The sequence below is a fragment of the Ictalurus punctatus genome, chromosome 3 (genome assembly GCF_001660625.3).
Source record: "Ictalurus punctatus breed USDA103 chromosome 3, Coco_2.0, whole genome shotgun sequence".
NCBI lineage: Eukaryota > Metazoa > Chordata > Actinopteri > Siluriformes > Ictaluridae > Ictalurus > Ictalurus punctatus.
Window position 1 is genome coordinate 272,501 of NC_030418.2, and position 19,774 is coordinate 292,274.

A 19,774-nucleotide genomic window follows, 5' to 3' on the forward strand; every position below is an offset into this window, starting at 1 on the left:
TGTCAAACCCCAGAATGTTAATTTGTTTTTAATGTTTTTGTTTTTTATAATCTGGCTGTTTGTCTGATCCCTAAAGCGATGACGTGCGCACACACACACACACACACACACACACACACACACACACACACACACACACCTCAAAGTAAAGTTATTGGTCAGACACACACTGCATGCACGTAGAGTAGAGAGAGAGTCGGAATGAGAGCGTGTCCCCGCCCCTGAAGTTTTCCGTGTAATAATAATCCAGGACGCTCCGTGTCTTTTGTTTACGTCAGCATTTTTTGCGTGGTGGAAGTTGCTGACTCCAGATCTCATGAACAAACACACACATTAGTGTGAAGAAAAACAACTCGCATTTCAAATGCGGCTTGAGTTGTGTTACGGTTCACCATGAGAACAAACTCGCATGCAAACGGTCATGAACACACAAATGAATTAAATAACGAGGTGGGACATGAAAGCATTTCATTTACTCATGTTGTGTGTACACACACACACACACACACACACACACACACACAAAACATTTTAAAGGCATAAAGTTATTTGTTTATAGTTAATTATTAAAAGTGTCGAGGTGAATTAAACATTCATTTCTAAATGAATTATTTGTGATAATTTAATAATCGTATCATTATGGCACAGCGTCTAAACTCAGCTTTGAAGCCTCTCGGAGATCAATAAAAGCGTTAAAAACAGAAACCATCATTAGTTTTTATGTTCAGTTGGTTGATTTAATCTCCGAATCGAGAAATCCACATCATGTACTGTAAATATCATTTTAAACACCAGCCACACCTAATAAACTGATACAGCATGGTCGGTATTTGCATACTTTATCCTTATTGGCTCTTGCATTTCATGACATCATGATAACACTTGCGCTTAAAATGAACTCGGATTCTTAAAAGATCTCGGGCAAACGAGAGGACTAATCATCATAAAGGTTACAGCGTGTGTTTTTAATGACGTGGAGCAGAATCCAGCAGAAGCGCTAATCCTTCACGTGTTTCCGCAGAATAATCACAGCTTTGGTCACTTTAGCTGCTGTGGCGTTGTGGTGGTCATAAAAATAAACTGATTTAACGATGAAGAGAATATTAATGATGACCACATTTCCGAGTGTTAGAGTTGTAATTGTCAGTAAGCGTGCACGGTAATCAGACACATCAGTACCATTTATTCAGTTCCGTCCTAGCTGATGTCTTGGACAGGAAGTGATGTCAGTGTGTCCCATCTGCAGTTCCTGATGAAGAACCCGACTCGTCGTTTGGGCTGCATGGCGGCGAACGGTGGAGAAAACGCCGTCACGGCGCACGTGTTCTTCAGCGGCATCGACTGGGACAAGCTGAAACGGCGAGAGGTCGAGCCTCCGTTTAAACCCCAAATCGTGAGTCACAGTCGTGAGATGAATAATCCCACGCGCTTACATTCATTCACAAGCGTAGTTTGTGTGTAGTTGTAGGAGCCGGCTAACAAAACGTGCTTCGTGTTAGTGTGGATAAAAAATACAGTATGTCATCTCTCTCTCTCTCTCTCTCTCTCTCTCTCTCTCTCTCTCTGTCTCTTTCTCTCTCTCTCTCTCTCTCTCTCTCTCTCTCTCTCTCTCTCTCTCTCTCTCTCTCTCTCGTCATCATCAAAATGTTGTGTTTGAACAGAAAACTGGTGAGGACGTGAACAATTTCGACCCCGACTTCACGAGCGAAGACGCAGTTCTGACTCCCATCGAGGACGCCGTGATCCCGCAGATCAACCAGGACGAGTTCCAGGCTTTCTCTTTCACCTCGGAGGAAATGCTGGAGTTCTGCACATAGTAAAGGACGGTCGAAGAAAAACGATGCGGCGTCGCAGGAGGAGGACGACGACGGCGTCCGGTCGGTCGAGTCGCGACGTCGTGCTAATAAATATTTATCTCGGCCGACACGAGCGTTCAAACTCGTGTCAGACTCGGCGAAAGCTAAGCTGTGACGTGAGACGTGGACGTGAGCTGTGAGCGTTTGGTTGGCTTTGGAAACGCTCCGATATTACTAACGATAACCCGGGACTCGCCAGAGACGAGATGTAATAGGAGCAAATTTTATATATTTAAAAAAATTCAAAATGTGAACCGCGACGGCTCCTGAACGTGCAGCAGGTCGGAAGCTCGGCTTGGACACTTATTAGCAACCGTAGCTGAGTTGATGCAGCGACCGTAGAAAATGAACGCATTAACGCCGTACGCAAAGGACCACGACGTCACGTTGCTTAAACCGTAGCGTTCTGTTCAACAAAAAACAAAGTATTCAAACTCCTACCAAAGTTAGTGAAGACTTTGTCAGACTGTTGTAGTCACTGGAAATGATTAGTCTTAAACGCATTTTATTGTCGCTAAAGTTAGCTTTTATTAGATGAGAGAAAATATGATGGAAAATGTTCGGATGATCAAATTCCAGTCATTTTTCAGCGCAGAAGAGAAAGAAGAAAAAAAAAAAAGAAAAAGAAAAAAGAACTCTGTCTCAGTATTGCATGTAAAGAAATCGTCGTCTGTTCGTCTGGTCTGAGATTTATAATACGCTGGGTCGGTGGGGGCGGAGCTAAAGTTACATTTGCAATGTGCTCAGCTAACTACTAGCCATTTATTTATTTAATTTTTTTACATTAGTTGGATGTACAGCTTGGCAGGAAACAAATTTTAGTCACGCATTATAATTGTTTAGCTAATTTTAGCTAGTAATATTGGCTAGTTGTAATTAGGTAACATTAATTTTTAATTAGACTAGCCATGGTTAGCTAAGTAATACTAGCTAGGTACTTATTTAGCATTAGCGCAGGTATCTGGCTATCTTAGTTTAGCTAATCTCACTAAATTATTGTATTGTGTAGCTCAGCGGGACGTCGTCGTGAAGATGTGAATTTCACGGCTGAAGGACTGTAACGTAAGCTCCGCCCTTGTCGAGCCAGCGATGGGCTTTGATCTTACTGCATATTCTCTTCAGCTCTTGGATCCTCTGATCTTCAGAATGAAGTTTTGCCCTGAACGTCTTCAGCTCTTTATTAAAGCGTTAAAGACAAACTCTGTGTTTATTTGTGGTTAAAACTGTAGTCTGAATTCTCTCGCAGGTTTAAGAACTCTGGGTTATAAACAGCTGGGGCACTGTTGTTGTTGTTGTTGTTTTTTTTTATTTTTTTTGTATTTTTACTGCTTATAAATCTTTTATTACGCCTGTTATTAATTCATTATTCAACGTCGGCCGGAGTGTGTTACGCTCTCGGCAGTGGCAGTGTTATTGAAAAGCCTCCAGCTTCTGTTATCGTTCTTTGGATGGTGATGAACGCCGTGACCCCGTGACCTTTCTTTTCGAAATCACAACTGCTCAGGGGCTTTAAAGGGGAGATCACTAAGAATATGGGGGTAAAAATGAGGATATGGTGGCTATTTTAGGCTTAGCATTGGGGTGTTTTGGGCATTGGAATGGCACGAGGGGGTGAAAGTGGGTAACAGGGGTATGAGAAGAGTCTCACTGGAAAAATGTACGTATTGATGAAAGGTTCGAGAGGAGTAACGGCTGTGAGAAGGGTTATAGACGGGGTTACAGGGGTGTCAGAGGAGCGAAGGGTAAAATTATGATTTGATTATAGAGGTACGGGGTAACATGGGGATCAGAGAAGAAACGGAAGGCGTATTAGAGGGGTGTATGAGGCAAACGGGGCATTGGAAGGATAATTGAGCCATTAGAGCGGTGTCAGAAAGGAGAAACGAAGAGACAGGGTGACCAGAAGGGGTATGTAGGGGTAATGGGGTATTTACGATGGAGGGGGTAAACTTTAAGGAGGTAGAACATGCATCACAAGGGTATCAGACGGATGTAACGAGGTGATCGGTATCAGTGGGGTCGTAAAAGGGGGTAGTACAGGTCTCTCACGGGGATCGGATGGTAAGTGAGAATTTGGAGGGGCATCAGATGGGTATCTTTAAAATGTTTCCTTCTCGCATTATTCATGTTATTGTGTGTGTATTTCTTAACGTAGTGTTGCTTTTCTAAAACCGAACCCACTCCGTTTTGTGTTTGTTCACGGTCACTGGAAGCACTTTGTGTCAAGTCAAACATTTTTCCTTCGTTTATTGTGTTTTTATACCTGTTTTGTTTGTTGTGTTTGGGTCGCACATGCGCTCCTAAATAAAAGGATTCAAGAACCATTTTGTGGTGTTTCATGGGCCGCTTGACGGCGCGGCAAAAACAAAACGGACCTTTAAGTGACTCGGAACCGAAATCCAAAGAGGAGGAAATGATCTCGCCGAAGCAAACAGGAAATGCTGCCCGTTTCCCAGTGGATGACCAGAACAGTACAGAGTCTGAGTCGTTATTACTCTACCTTCTCGCTAGCCGAGGGAACGCGGCGACACGCGTTCGTTCGCCTTCTCTGTACGTGTGACGCTGAGTCATGATTTCGGTGTCATTTGCGTGCAGGAAAGCATCAAAACCCAAACGAGTGGCTCGAGCGATTCCTCGGACCCATCCTGAAGCGCGCGTACGTTTCTTCGGGCTGCCGTACGTCAGCGGTGTCCCTATCTGAAGCAAAAGACTGGAGAATATTTTGCGTTTCTCACTGGCTCAATAATAAAGTGCATAATTGCATGGTTTTAACATGCGTACAATTGTTAAGAATTAGTCAAACCCTTAGATTTTACTCATTTAAAAAGCATAAAAGCATTTCCTGATGTTATGCAACATGCCTCGCGCTCAGGTGTATCATTTATGCTCTATTTATATTTCATTAGGCTTGGATAATGCTCCTCTCGCAGGCCTGGATATCACATTACCATGTTTGATGGGGTGTTGAGTATATAATTTGTTATCTTTTTTGATATATAATTAGGATAATGCACCTCAGTATCACTTTTCCCCCTTTACGATGTCAGATGGGGGGGGTTAATGACATCTTGTGGATCTGGATTCAGCACTTTGGCGCTCAGCCTGAGCTCCACTGTGGTACAAATGTCTCCTCCTAATGGCTGTGTCTGATTCATTGCCCTGGTAAATGATGAGGCAGAAAGACTGAATTGTGTTTCTCTCTCTCTCTCTCATTCTCATTCTCAAGAGCATAGGCAGCGTAGAGATAGAGATATCAGGAGAATCAGATAACGACTGCTTTTTCCAGCGAATCGGAGCGCTCCGATCGGATCGCCGATGCGTGCGACTCTTTCGACTCCCAAATGACTCGTTTGCTAATTGTAGCATCGTCTGACAAATTTGGTGGTGTAGACTTATCGATCATTTTAAATCGTTTAATGAAATCCTTCACTACCTTGTGATGAGCAAGACAGCATTTTAGATTACATCACATTGGGTTTGGTGAAAGCTCTAGGTCTGGGTCTTCAATCTTATCCACTTGTTTAATCGGTTCATCTTAGTCTCCAGTATCGGATGCGCCTCCTGACCATCATGTGGTTCTTCCTCACACTATTACCACAAAGTTGCACACAATTTCATTTCACTGGAACTAAGAGGTCTAAACACTGTTCCAGCATGACACAAAGTGCACAAAGCGAGCTCCATGAAGACGTGGTGTGTGAAAGTGGAAGAACTCGAGTGTCCTGCACAGAGCCCTGACCTCAACCCCACTGGACGTGTTTGGGATGAACTGGAACTGGAGTCTCCTCACATCAACCTCACTAATGCTCTTGTAGCTGAATGAACACAAATCCCCACATCCACGCCCCAAATTCTAGTGGAAAGCCTTCCCAGAAGAGCGGAGCGCATTATAACAGTAAAGGGGGAAGGAATCTGGAATGGGATGATCAGCAAGCACGTACGGGGGTCATGGTCAGACGTGCTCATACTTCTGACACGTATGTATGACGTTATTAAATTACAAACTGGAGAATTAGGAGTGTTCAGACAGCACCACGTTCACCGCATTTAATGTAAGATTGTTTTTTATAAACGATAAATGTGAAAACATTGATGTTCCTAAAGATTCTGTCTCATTATCACTTTTACGTCATCAGCATAGAGACTTATTAAATTGTCAAACTGCAACTAGGAGTCTTTTTGCAACAGTCTTCTCACAAAGAATAAACCACTGTGCTGTTCAGCGCTGTTATAGTAACGTTCTGAGTACTAAGTTGATTATTTTCCTATAACTGCATGTCTCAGACTGTTTTATTCCCGTTATACTGCAGCAGTTTGTTAACAATTAAATGCTGTAAAACTACGTCAAACTTTTTTCTTTGTATAACAGCCATAAACGGTCGTTTCCTCCCCCGCCTCTCGTCGTGTTACCGAGAGACCACAAAGAAGCGTAAACTCCTCTGTCCTGAAGACGTCGGAAACTAGAAACGCCGTACACGAACGTTAAATAAAGGTCTCCAATTATACACTTTATTAAATAGCAATACGTTTTTTAAACGGTTTAGATTATCCGGATCGTCTGCCCTGTGGATGAACTGTTACTATAGAAACTATAACAAGCACTTTAAAGTCACCGTGAAGTGCCCTTGAAACGTGCAGCGTTATTCGGTGTGTTGACGTAATTTCATCTGACACAGGAAGTCAGGCAGGGAAATATTGAGTGGCTCCTCCCACTTTACAAATCGCCGACAGCGTCTAGCCTTTGGGGGTGGGACGCTTCAGGTTCTAGAGAGAATTTGATTGGACGGAAAAACTGACGAGAAGCCGTAGTGCGGAATGATGTCATCAAAGTTGTTGATCCGCATTGGTAGTAGACAGAGACTGTGTATCTCTTCTAAAGGCAGTGAATTTTGTCATTGTTGTGGAGCGCAGCAGCTTATAGATAACCTTAAGGAGAACATCCATTTTCTATACTGCTTATCCTACAGCGGTGCAGGGAACCTGGAGCCTGTCACAGGGAGCGTCGGGCGCAAGGTGGTGTACATCCTGGATGAGGTGCCAGTCCATCGTAGGGCACAGTCAAATACACGTTCACACACCCATTCATACACAACGGATACTTCGAACACGCCAATCAGCCTACCACGCATGTCTTTGGACTAGGGGAGGAAACCGGAGTACCCGGAGGAAACCCCCGGAGCACGGGGAGAACATGCAAACTCCGCACACACAGGGCAGCGGTGGGAATCGAACCCACAACCCTGGTGGTCTGAGGCGAACGTGCTAACGTGCTAAGCGGCCGTGTGCCCCTTAAGTCGAACATATTCACACCAAAATTCACAAAAGTTATAAACCGTGTAATTTGAATCAGGATCCAAATTTCAACAGCGCCGTGGGATAAACACGTTAGAAAATGTCAGCATCCCAACACAAAATGTGTAACCGACGTGTTTGCCAGGCAATTTCATTTTCAAACACGAGTAAATCATGAATATGTAGATGTATGTAAATACAAACGCAGTAAACGCCTGCGTTTTTGAAGGGGGCGTGGACTCAAAGGCTGTCAAGTGACGTCGGTATCAGAGAGGGCGTGTTTACTTTCCTCATCCGAGCTCCAATGATTTAATGTTTCGGCACTAAAGTGGTTTATCCTGTGCGGGTTCTTCACGCAGGAGACTGGAGTAAGGAAGTGTGGAGAAATGGTGAAAAAAAATTGCCTTTAAACGTGAGAAATACGGGAGACGTTCGTTAGCCGTTGCCTTGTGACGACTTCGGACACAGAGACTCGCGCGCTCTCGTGCCTGTGATCCCCAGCGAGCGACGCGCGAGACCGAGCAGGCGTCAGGTTGTTTGGCTAAAAGTTTAGCATCACGACGCGACGTTTTCTGACACGGTTTTCTCGCTTATTTAGTTATTAATTTATTAATTTATTTTTCGCGTTTTTCCCTTCCCCTCCTCCCCTCCTTCTCTTATTGATCACCGAGTTGGTCAATAATCTGCGTGAGCCGGTGATTAATCTACATAATGACTTCAGGAGCCACAGCTGAAAAGAAAAGGTAAATTAAAAACACCTGATTTTTTCTTCTTCTTCAGTTTTGCATGGAGCAGTTACACTATTACACGATATAACACTGGCATCACTCATCTTTTTAAGCGACTGAAAAGTCTTTCATTTTTATTTGGAAGTGGTGTCGTTTTCTGAGGTAAGTAGAAGATGGGGCTGAATCCCAAAATGTCACACTTGTATATGTAGTGCACTAGGTAGGGTGCACAGCGCCGTTATTCCCTGATGGATGTAGGGAGCTTGTGTAGGGAGCTTATCTAGGGAGTATGGATCCATTTGGGATTCTGCCGATTACTGTAAATATTTGAGATATCTCTTGCATAATAAACAATAATAATGTTTCTATAGCTTTTGGATATATATTTGGAGGAAATTTATAATCTATAATTATATTAAGTGCTAAACACGTCTTAGGTAAGCTTCAAGCAGGGTATTTGTGGACATTTGTCTGGATTTAATGTTGAATTGCATCTCGGGTTTCTTTTTCCACATCAGTTTACGTATTTCACAACATTTACATATTTCAGCTTTTATATCTGCGTGTTCAGAATATGATCAGCGGCTCTCGTCATCATCTCGGCAACCATCGTCCTCACCACCACCATTACTCCATCCCTCCGTGACTTCAGAACATCTTTTATTTATAATGTTGTACAGTTGCAGTCAAAATTATGTATAAGTAATGATTTGTCCAGTCTCAAAATTATTCACCCACCCCCCTGAATAGAATTGCTCACAACAGCACGAATATGCAAAACAGGTGTTGTCTCAAGCACACCTGATGCTAAATTAATCAAGGCCTTCATTAGTTGCACCAGGTGTGCTTGATCTGGAACACATGATGAAATACCTGAACTGGCTAGGGGTAGAAAATACATTAAATACCTGGACGGGGCAGAAAAAGGATGTCTGCAAGCAGATTTCTGAGAAGGCAGGTTGTGAAAAACCCTCGAGTGACCGTAAAAGACCTGCAACAAGACTCGGTGTAAAAGACACTGAGGTTTCAGTGAGCACAGTAAGGCGCGTACTAAACGCAGAAGGTTTCCACGCCAGAACTCCAAGACGTTCACCACTACTGACCAAAAAGCACAAGAAAAGTCGCTCAAAATCATATAAATAATCATATAAATAATAATAGAAGTTTTGGGATTCTGTTCTGTGGAGCGATGAAACTTCTCGGCACGATGGATCGGCGGTACGTCTGGAGGAAGGAGAATGAAGAAAGAACACTCTGTCCGCAGTCGAGCATGGTGGTGGCTCGGTGATGCTCTGGGGCTGCTTTGCATCCTCTGGCACTGGAAACCTGCAGCGTGTGGAAGGTGAGATGGATTCATCGAAGTATCAGGAAATCCTAGGAGAAAACCTCTTGCCGTCTGTGAGGAGGCTGAAGCTGGGCGTCATCGGACCTTCCAACAGGACGATGATCCTGAGCGTACCTCAAAGTCCACCAAGGCTTGACCTCCATAGAAAATCTCTGGGGTTTGAAGAAGGCGGTTGCAGCACGCGAACCCAAGAATATTACTGAACTGGAGGCCATTGCTCATGAGGAACGGGAGAAGATTCCTCAGGAACGCTGCAGAATCTCTGTATCTCGTTTGCAGCAGGTCATAACGGCGAAAGCGTTCTCTACGAAGTACTAAAGATGCTCGTCATGAAGGGGTTGAATAATTGAGATCGGAGAAATCATTATAAGTTGCATTTTCAGTTGAATTTGGGGAAACCACTTGACGCATTAGTCGTGTTGAACTACTTCAACTGCTTTTGTTTGATTTGTTCATCGCAACCAGCTGAAAGTCTGTACATTCTGACAGTAAACCTCATTTGCAATGAGGGTTGAATAATTCTGACTGTATATCTGAATAATATGTGTAATATAATATATCTGATTTCGCAACTGTATATCTAAATAAAACACTACACTAAGTAAAACTGGATTTAAACAAGCAAAACCAGTTTGCTTGAAATAAAATCCCCTTAATGAAAATCTACAGTGTCCTAGTTTTCCATCATGCCCCCCCACCCCCCCAATCAAAAAAAAGGTTTAAAAGGTAAGACCAAGCAATGAATCAGTGAAGTGGACTGAAACACAAAGCCATCGCAGTCTAAAAGGAGATGAGTTGGGTTTTACAATTGTAATTAATCGCTGATCACTACTTGTGTGATTTCCTCCTCCTCCTCCATCGCTATTATTTAAAAACTCGTAAACACACACACCACCTTGTTTCATTTCCTCAGTTCTCCTACTTTCCCTTTCTCTTCTAAAGCCTGGTTTAAGGCGGAGATTTCAGCTGCCTTTTAAGATTATTCATCGTCACAGACCCCTGTACGAGATCCCAATAAAACCTTGGCTGAATTCTGCGATAGTACGATAAAGATCCTCGAACGGTAGACCTGCGATTAAAGTCTAATCTTTTCCTGATCCGGAAAACGTCTTGTGCGGAAAATAAACACCAACGTTCTGCGAAGCGAGTTTGAGGTAACGAGGGAAGTTCTTTCTGCGTTGTGCTGAGGTTTCGCCATCGCTGCTACCGTACTTGTAGCTGTATCGTGAGCGAAGCTGCGTCCGGATATCCCTACTGCCCTACTAGACAGTAGGCGAAAAGCAGTCCAAATATGTCCAAATTCTCAGTGTTCATAAAACATTAGCTGAGAAATGACCGAGATTCTGCGGTATGGAAGCAATAGATACTACGTTATCCCATAACGCAACGGGACTGGTGCGGAAGAAATGTCAGAATCAACATGGCGGAAGGCAGCCATGGATGGATGGATGGATGGATGGACTGAAACTTTATTGATCCTGAGGGAAACTGCAGTAATGATGTAGATAACGATCACAACCAGTGCACTATGCAGTGAACAGGGAATGAATTCAGACCCTGCGCCTATTCCCACCAATTCCCATACCAGTTTTTCTTGTTTCCTCTTTTTGGCCTGGTTCTTCCAGTTCTCTATATTTCCCTTGGTTTCCTTGCTGTTCTCCATTCCCTTCATTCTTCTAGTGTTCTGTATTCTACCTTCTCTAGTTCTTCCTCTAGTTCTCATGGCTCTTGTAGTTTCTGAGGTTACCTGGTTCTATTACTAGCTTGTTGCTTGCTTCCAGGTTCCTCTGGTCCTTCTAGTTTCAAGGTTCTGCCTTCTTGCTGCTATGTTCTAGAGAAAGAAGAAAACAACCCTCCACCCCACCCCACCACCCCCACGTGCGGCATGCGACGCGATGCTCGACAGTAGTTAATTAGTTTGATTAATTTGAATGTTTGGAGTAAGGGGAATTAGATTGTGAGACTGGGAATAATGAACGAGAGACATTACTGACACACACACACACGCCTCACTCATTCATTAATCCAGTGTTTCTGTGGGAGGTTCTGCAGTAGATCACCTGACACCTCCACACACTCTGTCTCTATGGTAAAGGCGCTCCGTGTCAGTGCTGCTGTCATCACCAGGGGTGTGAGGAGACGCCAGAGAAGGTTAACAACCCCCACCCCCCTGTTCTTCACAGTCTCCAATATCTTCCTAGTTCTCCATCCACCAGCTCTCTTCACTAGGTTCTCCTAAGCTTCACGTAGAAGCGGTGTTCTTCCACAAACAGTGCGACATAATTCTGCCGCCTATGGACGTCTTGTACTTGGATGAACATGCTACGCGACCTGTGATTGGTCGTTTCACACAACGCGTGCCCAGTTCGGCTTCATTCCATGAATGGAATAGGTTTCACTAGCACGCTAAGCTCACCATCCTCAAACCTCGCTTTATGGCCTCACGTCTCACCTGCGTCTTATTTCTCTTTTCTACTAGCCCCATCTTCAGTACTGGAGCTCTCATACGCCGTGTAGGACCGCAGAAAGCACGCAAGCTTATAAGCTTGTAAAGATGATTTCGTCACCTCTGCAATCGAGTATGCTGGAGCCTTCACACTCTGGACAGAAGTGCCCCAAATACCATCTTGTTCATGCCATACGACACCGATCTGTCTTCAATTCTGATTTTGACCATATTCGGCTCCGGAAATCTGATACAGATCTGATGTGACCATGTGGCCTCAAAATTCATGAGACTTCCACAGCAGTCCAACCCTTTTTATTCGTCATGATATCATGCACGATTTAAGTCAGAGTTCAAAAGTTGTTTTTTCCCCCCCTGTCTGTAACTGGTGCATGTAGGTGTGCAAGAGATTCTGAAGCTCGTGGACAGAAAAGTGTACGAGATGTATTTCGCTTATCTTGTGCTGAGACTAGACACGTGGTGGCAAATTGTTTGTCTGCTGGATCTTTTTATTTTTGTTTGCTCATTTGATTATTTATTGCTTTGTTTTTAATAATAATTCTACTCGTGCTAGAAAGCGTTGGATAAACTCATGAGTTCGCACACACACATTAATCAGCGTTTAACCAATTTATTATCCTTGTCCGGGTTTTAACTTGGGTGTTAAAGTGAAAGCACAGGGATTAAATAACTGAAGTGATAAAAACAGCTCATGCTTTCACGTTTCAGACTCAATTTGCCGAACGTTTGTTATTGTTGGTTTCGAGGCCGTGAGGTACTAAAGCAGCCGAGGCAGAAAAGCAATAAAGTCGTAATCACATTCTACTATTGCTCCAGGGGACGAGTGACAAACGGGACAGATCTGAGAGAGAGAGAGAGAGAGAGAGAGAGAAAGTGAGGGGGGGATGGGAAATGATTCAGATTGAAAATAGATGAAGAGAGAGGAGGAGGGGGGCTTATGAGGGGGATGGAAGAAGTGATGGGTGCTTCACTTCGCTGTGACTTTATGCTACTCTAACTGTACGTTACTATGGTTACAGTAGTTTATAGGCAGTGCATTAATTTAAAAACGGTGATTAAACTGACCCGCGCATTATACGGTTTGAACCAGCCAATCGGGATGGAGCATTCAGACATGGTATAAGTGAATAAATACACATGTTGTTCTGACGTGGTATTTGCTGTTTTATGGTGTAATGCTGTGTTTGTAGACTGATGGAATGAAGCCAGAAGCTCTATAATGCTGTATTAGGAACGGAGCACGAGGTAGATGGTATACCTATATTTGGTTTTGTAATCCATTAGGCTTCTTTGGCATTCTGAGCAACGCCATCGTCATTTACAATCAATACGGCTTCCTGTAGCTAGCGTTTCTCCCGAGAGACTCTCTGCCTCGCAACGTGTGTCTGCTTGAGTTTTGCCCTTTAAACAGCCTGAACTCCGGGGAAAAAATAGCGAAAATAATGTGACACCAAGAAATAATGTTTCTTGAGGCTTTGGTTCGTGACGCCGTGCTCCAGCGATTAGATCGAGTGAGAGAACGAGGGACTCGCAGAAGAAAATGAACCGCCTGCTCAGGGTCACGAATAGAGGAGGGAGAGAGAGGGAGAAGGACACAGAAAGAAAAGGGATGTGAACATGAGAGAGAGAGAGGACACAGAAAGAAAAGGGATGTGAACATGAGAGAGAGAGAGGACACAGAAAGAAAAGGGATGTGAACATGAGAGAGCGGAAGGAATAGGTTAAGAGACCTGACTTATACAACACAAAGAAAATGAGAGAGAGTGGAAAAATAAGTGGGGGAGAAGACAGAAAGGGAAAAGGTCAAAAGCACAAGAATGTGTATGGTAGACATGATGACATTTACCAGAGAGAGAGATGAGAAAGGAGAGAAGAGTAAGAACAAACAGAAGAAGATAATCTTGGAATCAATATAACCGAGAGAAAACGGAGACGGAGGAGAGAAAGAACAAGATGAGGGAAAGGAGAGAGAGAGAGAGAGAGAGAGAGGAGAGGCGGCAAGAGTTTGTAAGAAAGATGGAGAGGGGAAAGGAGAGAGAGATGAAATGTATCTCTCGCTCAGGCAGAGAGACGGGCAGAGAGTCTGTGAAAGGAAACCACTGTGTGATGTGGCTTTCAGTTGCATGAGTATATTTTCTCATCATTGGTGTCAGTTTTTGTAAGATTCCAACGCGCGCACACACACACACACACACACTCTCTCTCTCTCTCCCATATGCACTTCAATGTGAGCGTTCAACAGGAGTTAATAGAAAGGGCTTCAATGTGAATGCAGTGTGGATTAAAAATCCCGGGCGTTGCGTCCTGTGGAACAGAAGTTTGGTGGTAAAGGTGAACCTAGGCTTGTGACGTCATGTGATCTACCATCCTCCGATCACCCTGTCACCATGGTTACCGAGACATCTGCTGTGTCCTTAAACCTGCAGACACGTTTCCCGGCCTTTATAACGGCCATAGATAGCAATCATTCTAAAAACTTCCTTAGCGTGTCATGATCTCGCCCTCCCTGCCTCGTGTCTCGGCCTCCATGGCGACCAGACCCTTCCTTAGTTTTCTTCTAGCTTCTGCTTGTTATCGGTTCTTTCGCGCCTCTCGCACCACTTTCCCTCCCGTCGTGTGTGCCTGCGCCCGTGTTGTGTTTATTCGGTCCTGTACGATCCGTGACTCTCTTCCTTTTCTACCAGTTTCAGATGACCTTTGATGTGCCTGTGCTTTGACCCATGATCTGGATGATGATGCTGACTGGATTATTCTTGATAAAGGTCTCAAATATCTCCATTTCCTGCAAACTACAGCTTTATGACCTGTGTGTGTGTGTGTGTGTGTGTGTGTGTGTGTGTGTGTGTGTGTGTTGTGCAGACAGAGCTGTGAGCGGAGGAAGGCGAGGTGTCGCGATGCGGCACGCTGTAGGCGGGTGAAGGAGACGGAGGTGTTTAATCAGCTGGCCAGTCAGCTTCCTCTCCATCACAGCATCACGGAGAGCCTCGATAAAGCCTCGATCATCCGTCTCACGCTGAGTTACCTGCACCTGCGCTCGGCTCTCAACACAGGTCACCTGTCCGTCTCTCGTTCTGTCTGCAAATTGGAATTATGTTCTAATTTACCCGTGATTGTTTTAAACATTCAGTAGTATTCAGATCGCCTTCAGATATGTAAATTTTATGCAAATGTAAACAATACTTCTTCTTCTGGCATCGCTGCTGAAAACGCACCGAGCCGCAGGTGTCCGTGACGGATGAATATTATCTATCGGCCTTCGCACTCGCAATCTCTAGTGGGCGTGTCTGATTTTCAGTTTGTTTGTTTGTCGCCACGGTTTCACGTATTTCCTCCTTCTGTAGTGATGATGGGCGAGCAGTCCGAGTTGGACGCTCAGTGGAGCGCTTCCTGTCTGAAAGCCCTCGACGGCTTCCTCATGATTCTCTCTCAGGACGGAGACGTCGTTTACACGTCAGAAACCGTCAGCAAGTGTCTGGGGATTTCCCAGGTAACACTCACACACACGGAGTAATACAATTACATAAATCTGGCACTTGACCGGTAAATTTACTAATGATGAATTACATACACATGTTAATTTGTGTCTCTCTCTTTGATGTGTTTGATAGATCGACCTGTCAGGACAGAGTGTGTTTGATTTCACTCACCCATGCGACCATGAAGAGGTCCGAGAGGTGCTGGTTAACAGAGCAGGTCTCTCTCACACACACAGACACACACACACAGAATCCATAACTTATTTTACTGTAAACATTTTATTTAATTTATTTCTCTCTCTCTCAGGGTCCTATAAGAAAACCAGAGAAGAGCAGAGTTTCTTTTTGCGGATGAAGTGCACTCTGACCAGTAGGGGGCGCACCGTCAACCTCAGATCTGCTACATGGAAGGCGCGGCACACACACACACACACACACAGAAAATAAACACTGTAAACATTTACAAGGAAATAAATCTCCAGAAAAACGTCTCTCCAGGTCCTCCACTGTTCCGGTCATGTCCGTGTGGAGTGCACGCAGAAGAGCGTGTGCGAAGAGAGCAGCACACCGGCGTCGTACCTGGTGCTGATCTGTGAGCCGATCCCACACCCAGCCAACATCGAGATTCTTCTCGACTCCAGGACGTTCCTGAGCAAACACACGCTCGACATGCGCTTCTCCTACTGCGACGAGCGGTGAGGAACGCCTCGGAAATGGTTCAAATGATGCTGCTGCTCCATCTGGCGGTGTTTAAACTAGACAAGTAACTTCTCTCATTCTGTGTGTGTGTGTGTGTGTGTGTTTAGGATCACGCCGTTGTTGGGTTATGACCCTGAGGATCTCCTTCAATGTTCTGCGTACCAGTTTTATCATGCTCTGGACTCGGACAGTCTCACCAAAACACACCACAACTGTAAGAAATGTTTAACACACACGATTCTCTGTACTCAGTTTGACTGTAACGCAGTAGGAAATGGGGGTGGGGCTTAACATCCCTAAAGTTACTGACTATAATGCTGTGTCATTATATACTGTATAACAGCCAATTAGCTTCAATGTGCAAATGCTGAAGCGGGTCACATAGCGCTAGTAGTGTGCCAGGAGGAAGGGGGTGGGGCATGCAGGGTTGTTTCTAATTTGCATATTCACAGAATCTAGTTTTCCTAACAAAGGTGAAAATAAAGTTTCAATTTATTGTATTTAAAACTATTTAAAAACGATGGAAATGTGTGTGTGTGTGTGTGTGTGTGTGTGTGTAGTGTTTGTGAAGGGCCAGGCATGTACGGGTCAGTACCGTATGCTGGTGAAAGGCGGAGGCTTTGTGTGGGTGGAGACTCAGGCCACCGTCATCTACAACAACAAAAACTCTCAACCACAGTGCGTCATCTGCCTTAACTACGTCCTCAGGTGTGTGTGTGTATGCATGTGTAGTATTACACATGATGGATGTGTGTGTGTGTTTGTGTTTGTGTGTGTGGTAATTCAGCTGTGGTCCGTTTGCAGTGGTGTTGAAGAACCCGAGCTGGTTCTCTCTCTCCATCAGTCGGCGATGAAGCAGGAGAAGGAGGACGGGTGCGAGACAGAGAGAGAGACACAGAGCCAGGAAGCAGCGACTCGGATAAACGAGGACACGAAGGAGGAGAAGAGCGAGGGAGAAACCGAGCTACAGGCTCCTGACGCTGACGTCACACTGGACTTCGCTGACACGGGTATGTCGTTTACAGGGGCAGAAACGTCAGCACTCGGAGACGCTCCTCTCTACAACGACGTCATGATGCCCTCCACCAGCGTCCTGTCGCCTCCGTCACCGCCCACCGAGCCACCCTGTGGCACCCTGCCCCGCCTGGAGGACTTCCCCTTCCCATCATCCTCTGCTCCGGCCTCGTCCGGTCGCAGTTCCACTCAGGTGAGAGCGGCCAGCGCCGAAACTCCGGCGGTTACGTTACCCGGCGTCCTTTCCTGGTCGATCGTCGAGTTGTCTTGTTTTTTTTCAGGTGGTAGAGGATCTGGAGTTGGAGATGTTGGCTCCCTACATCTCCATGGACAATGATTATCATCTCCACACGCGCACATGCGTAGAGGGTCCAGAGGATCTCGGTTCCGCCCGGAAAAACACCAGAGAACACACAAATCCCAACGATACACAACACAGGTAAGAGCAACACAACATTTACACCTCAACATGATAGTAATGTTTGCTACATTAATAGTGTTTCAGCGATTCTTTCTCGCTATCTCAGAGAACAGCCGGATGAAGATCTGTCTTCCGCGAGTCGGCCGAATGAGAAAAAGAGAAAACTAGAAACACTGTCTCGGTCTCGTGCCACAGGGCGGGTACGTGTGTGAACCGTTTGTCATGCTACAATAATGAGTAAAAATCAACAGCAGAGGTTTTATTTGCCAGGGTTCCATGTTTCAGGTGATGACGGACTCGCCTCAGGTCAAGAGGTCAAAGGTCACGGTGTCAGAGACTCGTCCACCAGCCGCCATGCCGGAGACTCTGACTATACTGCTGCTCCCCTCGGGTGAGTTCCGATTTTGAAAACGGTGTATCCGGTAGTATAAACGCGAACGGATCTGATACATCATAAATAAATACAGTAAAAAAAATAAATAAAAACAGTTCTTGGTGCTGCACTCACACGTTTGCTCTCTTGTCTCACAGACGTCTTGAACCAGCTGATGGTGGGAGGAGCCATCATTAAGCCCCTCCCACACGTCCGTCGTTAGGATGTAACGTGAACGCAGCTGTCACAGCGCGGAAAAACCTCAAATCCATTCAAGAACCGTTTCATCCCCTCGTACATGGAATTATTTTGAATTTTAAAGTAATTTTTAAAAACCTAAACTATTTGTAGAAATTCAAGTGAACAAGTGTGATGTGGTGAGATTTTTTTCATGAGATTGACGCTGATGCTAAATATGCTTCTAACCCCGCCTCTAAACCTACCTCAACCTCTAACTCTGCCTCTACAGTAACCAGGCGTAAGACGATACACTAAAGCCACGGTAGGCTTCACGAGACCATGTCCGCGCAAATACGATAAAATATTAATACGTTTATTTTGTAACAACGAATCGAATCGCTACGATCTAAGAAAAGTAGAACAGGATTTATAATATAAGCTGTAATTTTCCCTTTCAGCGTCGCGTGTATTCCATGGCAACATTAATAATATGGAAAGACTGTTGGACAATAGTTTGTGCCTTAAATAACAATTGTGTCGTCACGCTTCTACCGCCGTCTGACCTCCACTTGAAATACACGAGTGCGTCAGTACTTGTACTGATGACCCTCCAGCTCAAACCCTGACTCTAATCCTAACAATAACCCCGCCTCTAACACTAACTCCACCCCCTAACTGTAGTCTATAACTCGCTGAGACGTGTGAATGACATCCTGAGTTTTACTTTCAGTTGAAATAGTTTCCTTTTTAAAGTTTTAAATACTTCACCACACTGTTTAACTTTCCCGAACTTTTTTTTTCTTTCTTTCGTAACTTTTATAGATTTTTCCATATGTATGGATTCTAGGAAGAGGAGCTCTTCCCTTACAACACATTTCAGTATTTTGATATTAAGGTGTTATATTAAGGGAATTTTTCCTTTTTCTTTAAATTCATCATCTTCGGGTTCCATCAGCCCCAAACCGGTGAATGATTTTAATGTATATTGGTGTTTAAGCAACACTCCGCTTTAGACGCACAACTATAGATACAGTCGACAAATTACCAGCAGCTTGTGCTATATAATTTTCATAATTAATGTCAATCAAAATCTTTTTTTTTTCCCCTGTCTCCTTTTTGAACCAAAGTAAACATGTCTGTACGAGCTGTCCAGTTACAGCAGTGTGTCTAATGTCTGTTATCTGTGTGTGATCAGATTTAAGTGTCTAATATATAGAGATATATATATAAAAACTACATAGACTTTTTAAAAATGAAAGGTTGGCTAAATGTGAATTTTAGGCTAACATTATGTATTTTATTGTGTGTGTGTGTGTGTGTATGTTCATTATATTTGTCAGTGTATTAATGTAAAGCGGCCGTATGAAAAAACGCACAAATGTCACGTGGTAATTGTCGTGTTTCACGGTTGCTGTTATTCACTCGATTTAAGTGTAAATCATGAACGCTGACGTGTTTGTGTGTCATGTGGGAATATCGCCATGTCTCTCTCCGTGTTTACGATTAAAGTCGCTGTGGCAGGTTTTGGTGCCGGGCTGCTTCCATAATCTAAACCTGACAATAAACGGATTTTATTTAATAAAAAGGTTATTTAGCGAAGGAAAACACAAATCACGGAGGAAGGAGTCTCCAGTGTCCGGAGTCTTCAGGACACGGTATGGAATTTTAAAAGCCGTCGAATTCTCAGTAACGGACTTTTGAATTCACAGCATTGAAGTACTGTACGTTTACTTTCTATATTCATAACTATTTTTGTTTTTATTAAACTTCTTGAAATTCAAAGTAGTTTTATTGAAGTGATTCACGTTAAAGAAACAAACATCCAAGTTGAATAAACTGTTGTAAGGCAGAGCGCTGAACTCGCACTCCTGAGCAATCCAGCCCGCTTCTACTGGACTATTTTCTAAAGGACTTGGTGGGTTC

At 44.2% G+C, this 19,774-nt stretch overlaps 2 protein-coding genes across 3 annotated transcripts in view; both read left to right on the plus strand.

Annotated features, from left to right (window-relative positions):
• Positions 1–4,180, plus strand: part of prkcha (protein kinase C, eta, a) — a 22,079-nt gene extending 17,899 nt beyond the window's left edge. For both annotated transcript variants that reach the window (XM_053679228.1, XM_053679229.1), the window contains exons 13-14: positions 1,247–1,393; positions 1,662–4,180. In XM_053679228.1, the coding sequence (XP_053535203.1) occupies positions 1,247–1,393; positions 1,662–1,817 (303 nt within the window). In that variant the 3' untranslated portion in view covers positions 1,818–4,180. The remainder of the gene's footprint in view (positions 1–1,246; positions 1,394–1,661) is intronic.
• Positions 4,181–7,134: 2,954 nt separating this feature from the next.
• Positions 7,135–19,700, plus strand: hif1aa (hypoxia inducible factor 1 subunit alpha a). The gene is made up of 13 exons (XM_047154455.2): positions 7,135–7,891; positions 14,548–14,738; positions 15,030–15,175; positions 15,297–15,381; positions 15,472–15,575; positions 15,663–15,859; positions 15,971–16,077; positions 16,424–16,571; positions 16,668–17,070; positions 17,159–17,316; positions 17,405–17,498; positions 17,584–17,689; positions 17,830–19,700. The coding sequence occupies exons 1-13, from the start codon at positions 7,860–7,862 to the stop codon at positions 17,892–17,894; spliced, it is 1,836 nt and encodes a 611-aa protein (XP_047010411.1). The 5' UTR covers positions 7,135–7,859; the 3' UTR covers positions 17,895–19,700.
• The last annotated feature ends 74 nt before the right edge of the window (positions 19,701–19,774 follow it).

Coding starts and splice junctions, on each gene's coding strand:
- hif1aa (XM_047154455.2), top strand. CDS start 7,860: ATGACTTCAGGAGCCACAGCTGAAAAGAAAAG. Junction 15,176..15,296: donor AGTGTCTGGGGATTTCCCAG/GTAACACTCACA, acceptor TGTGTTTGATAG/ATCGACCTGTCAGGACAGAG. Junction 15,860..15,970: donor TTCTCCTACTGCGACGAGCG/GTGAGGAACGCC, acceptor GTGTGTGTTTAG/GATCACGCCGTTGTTGGGTT.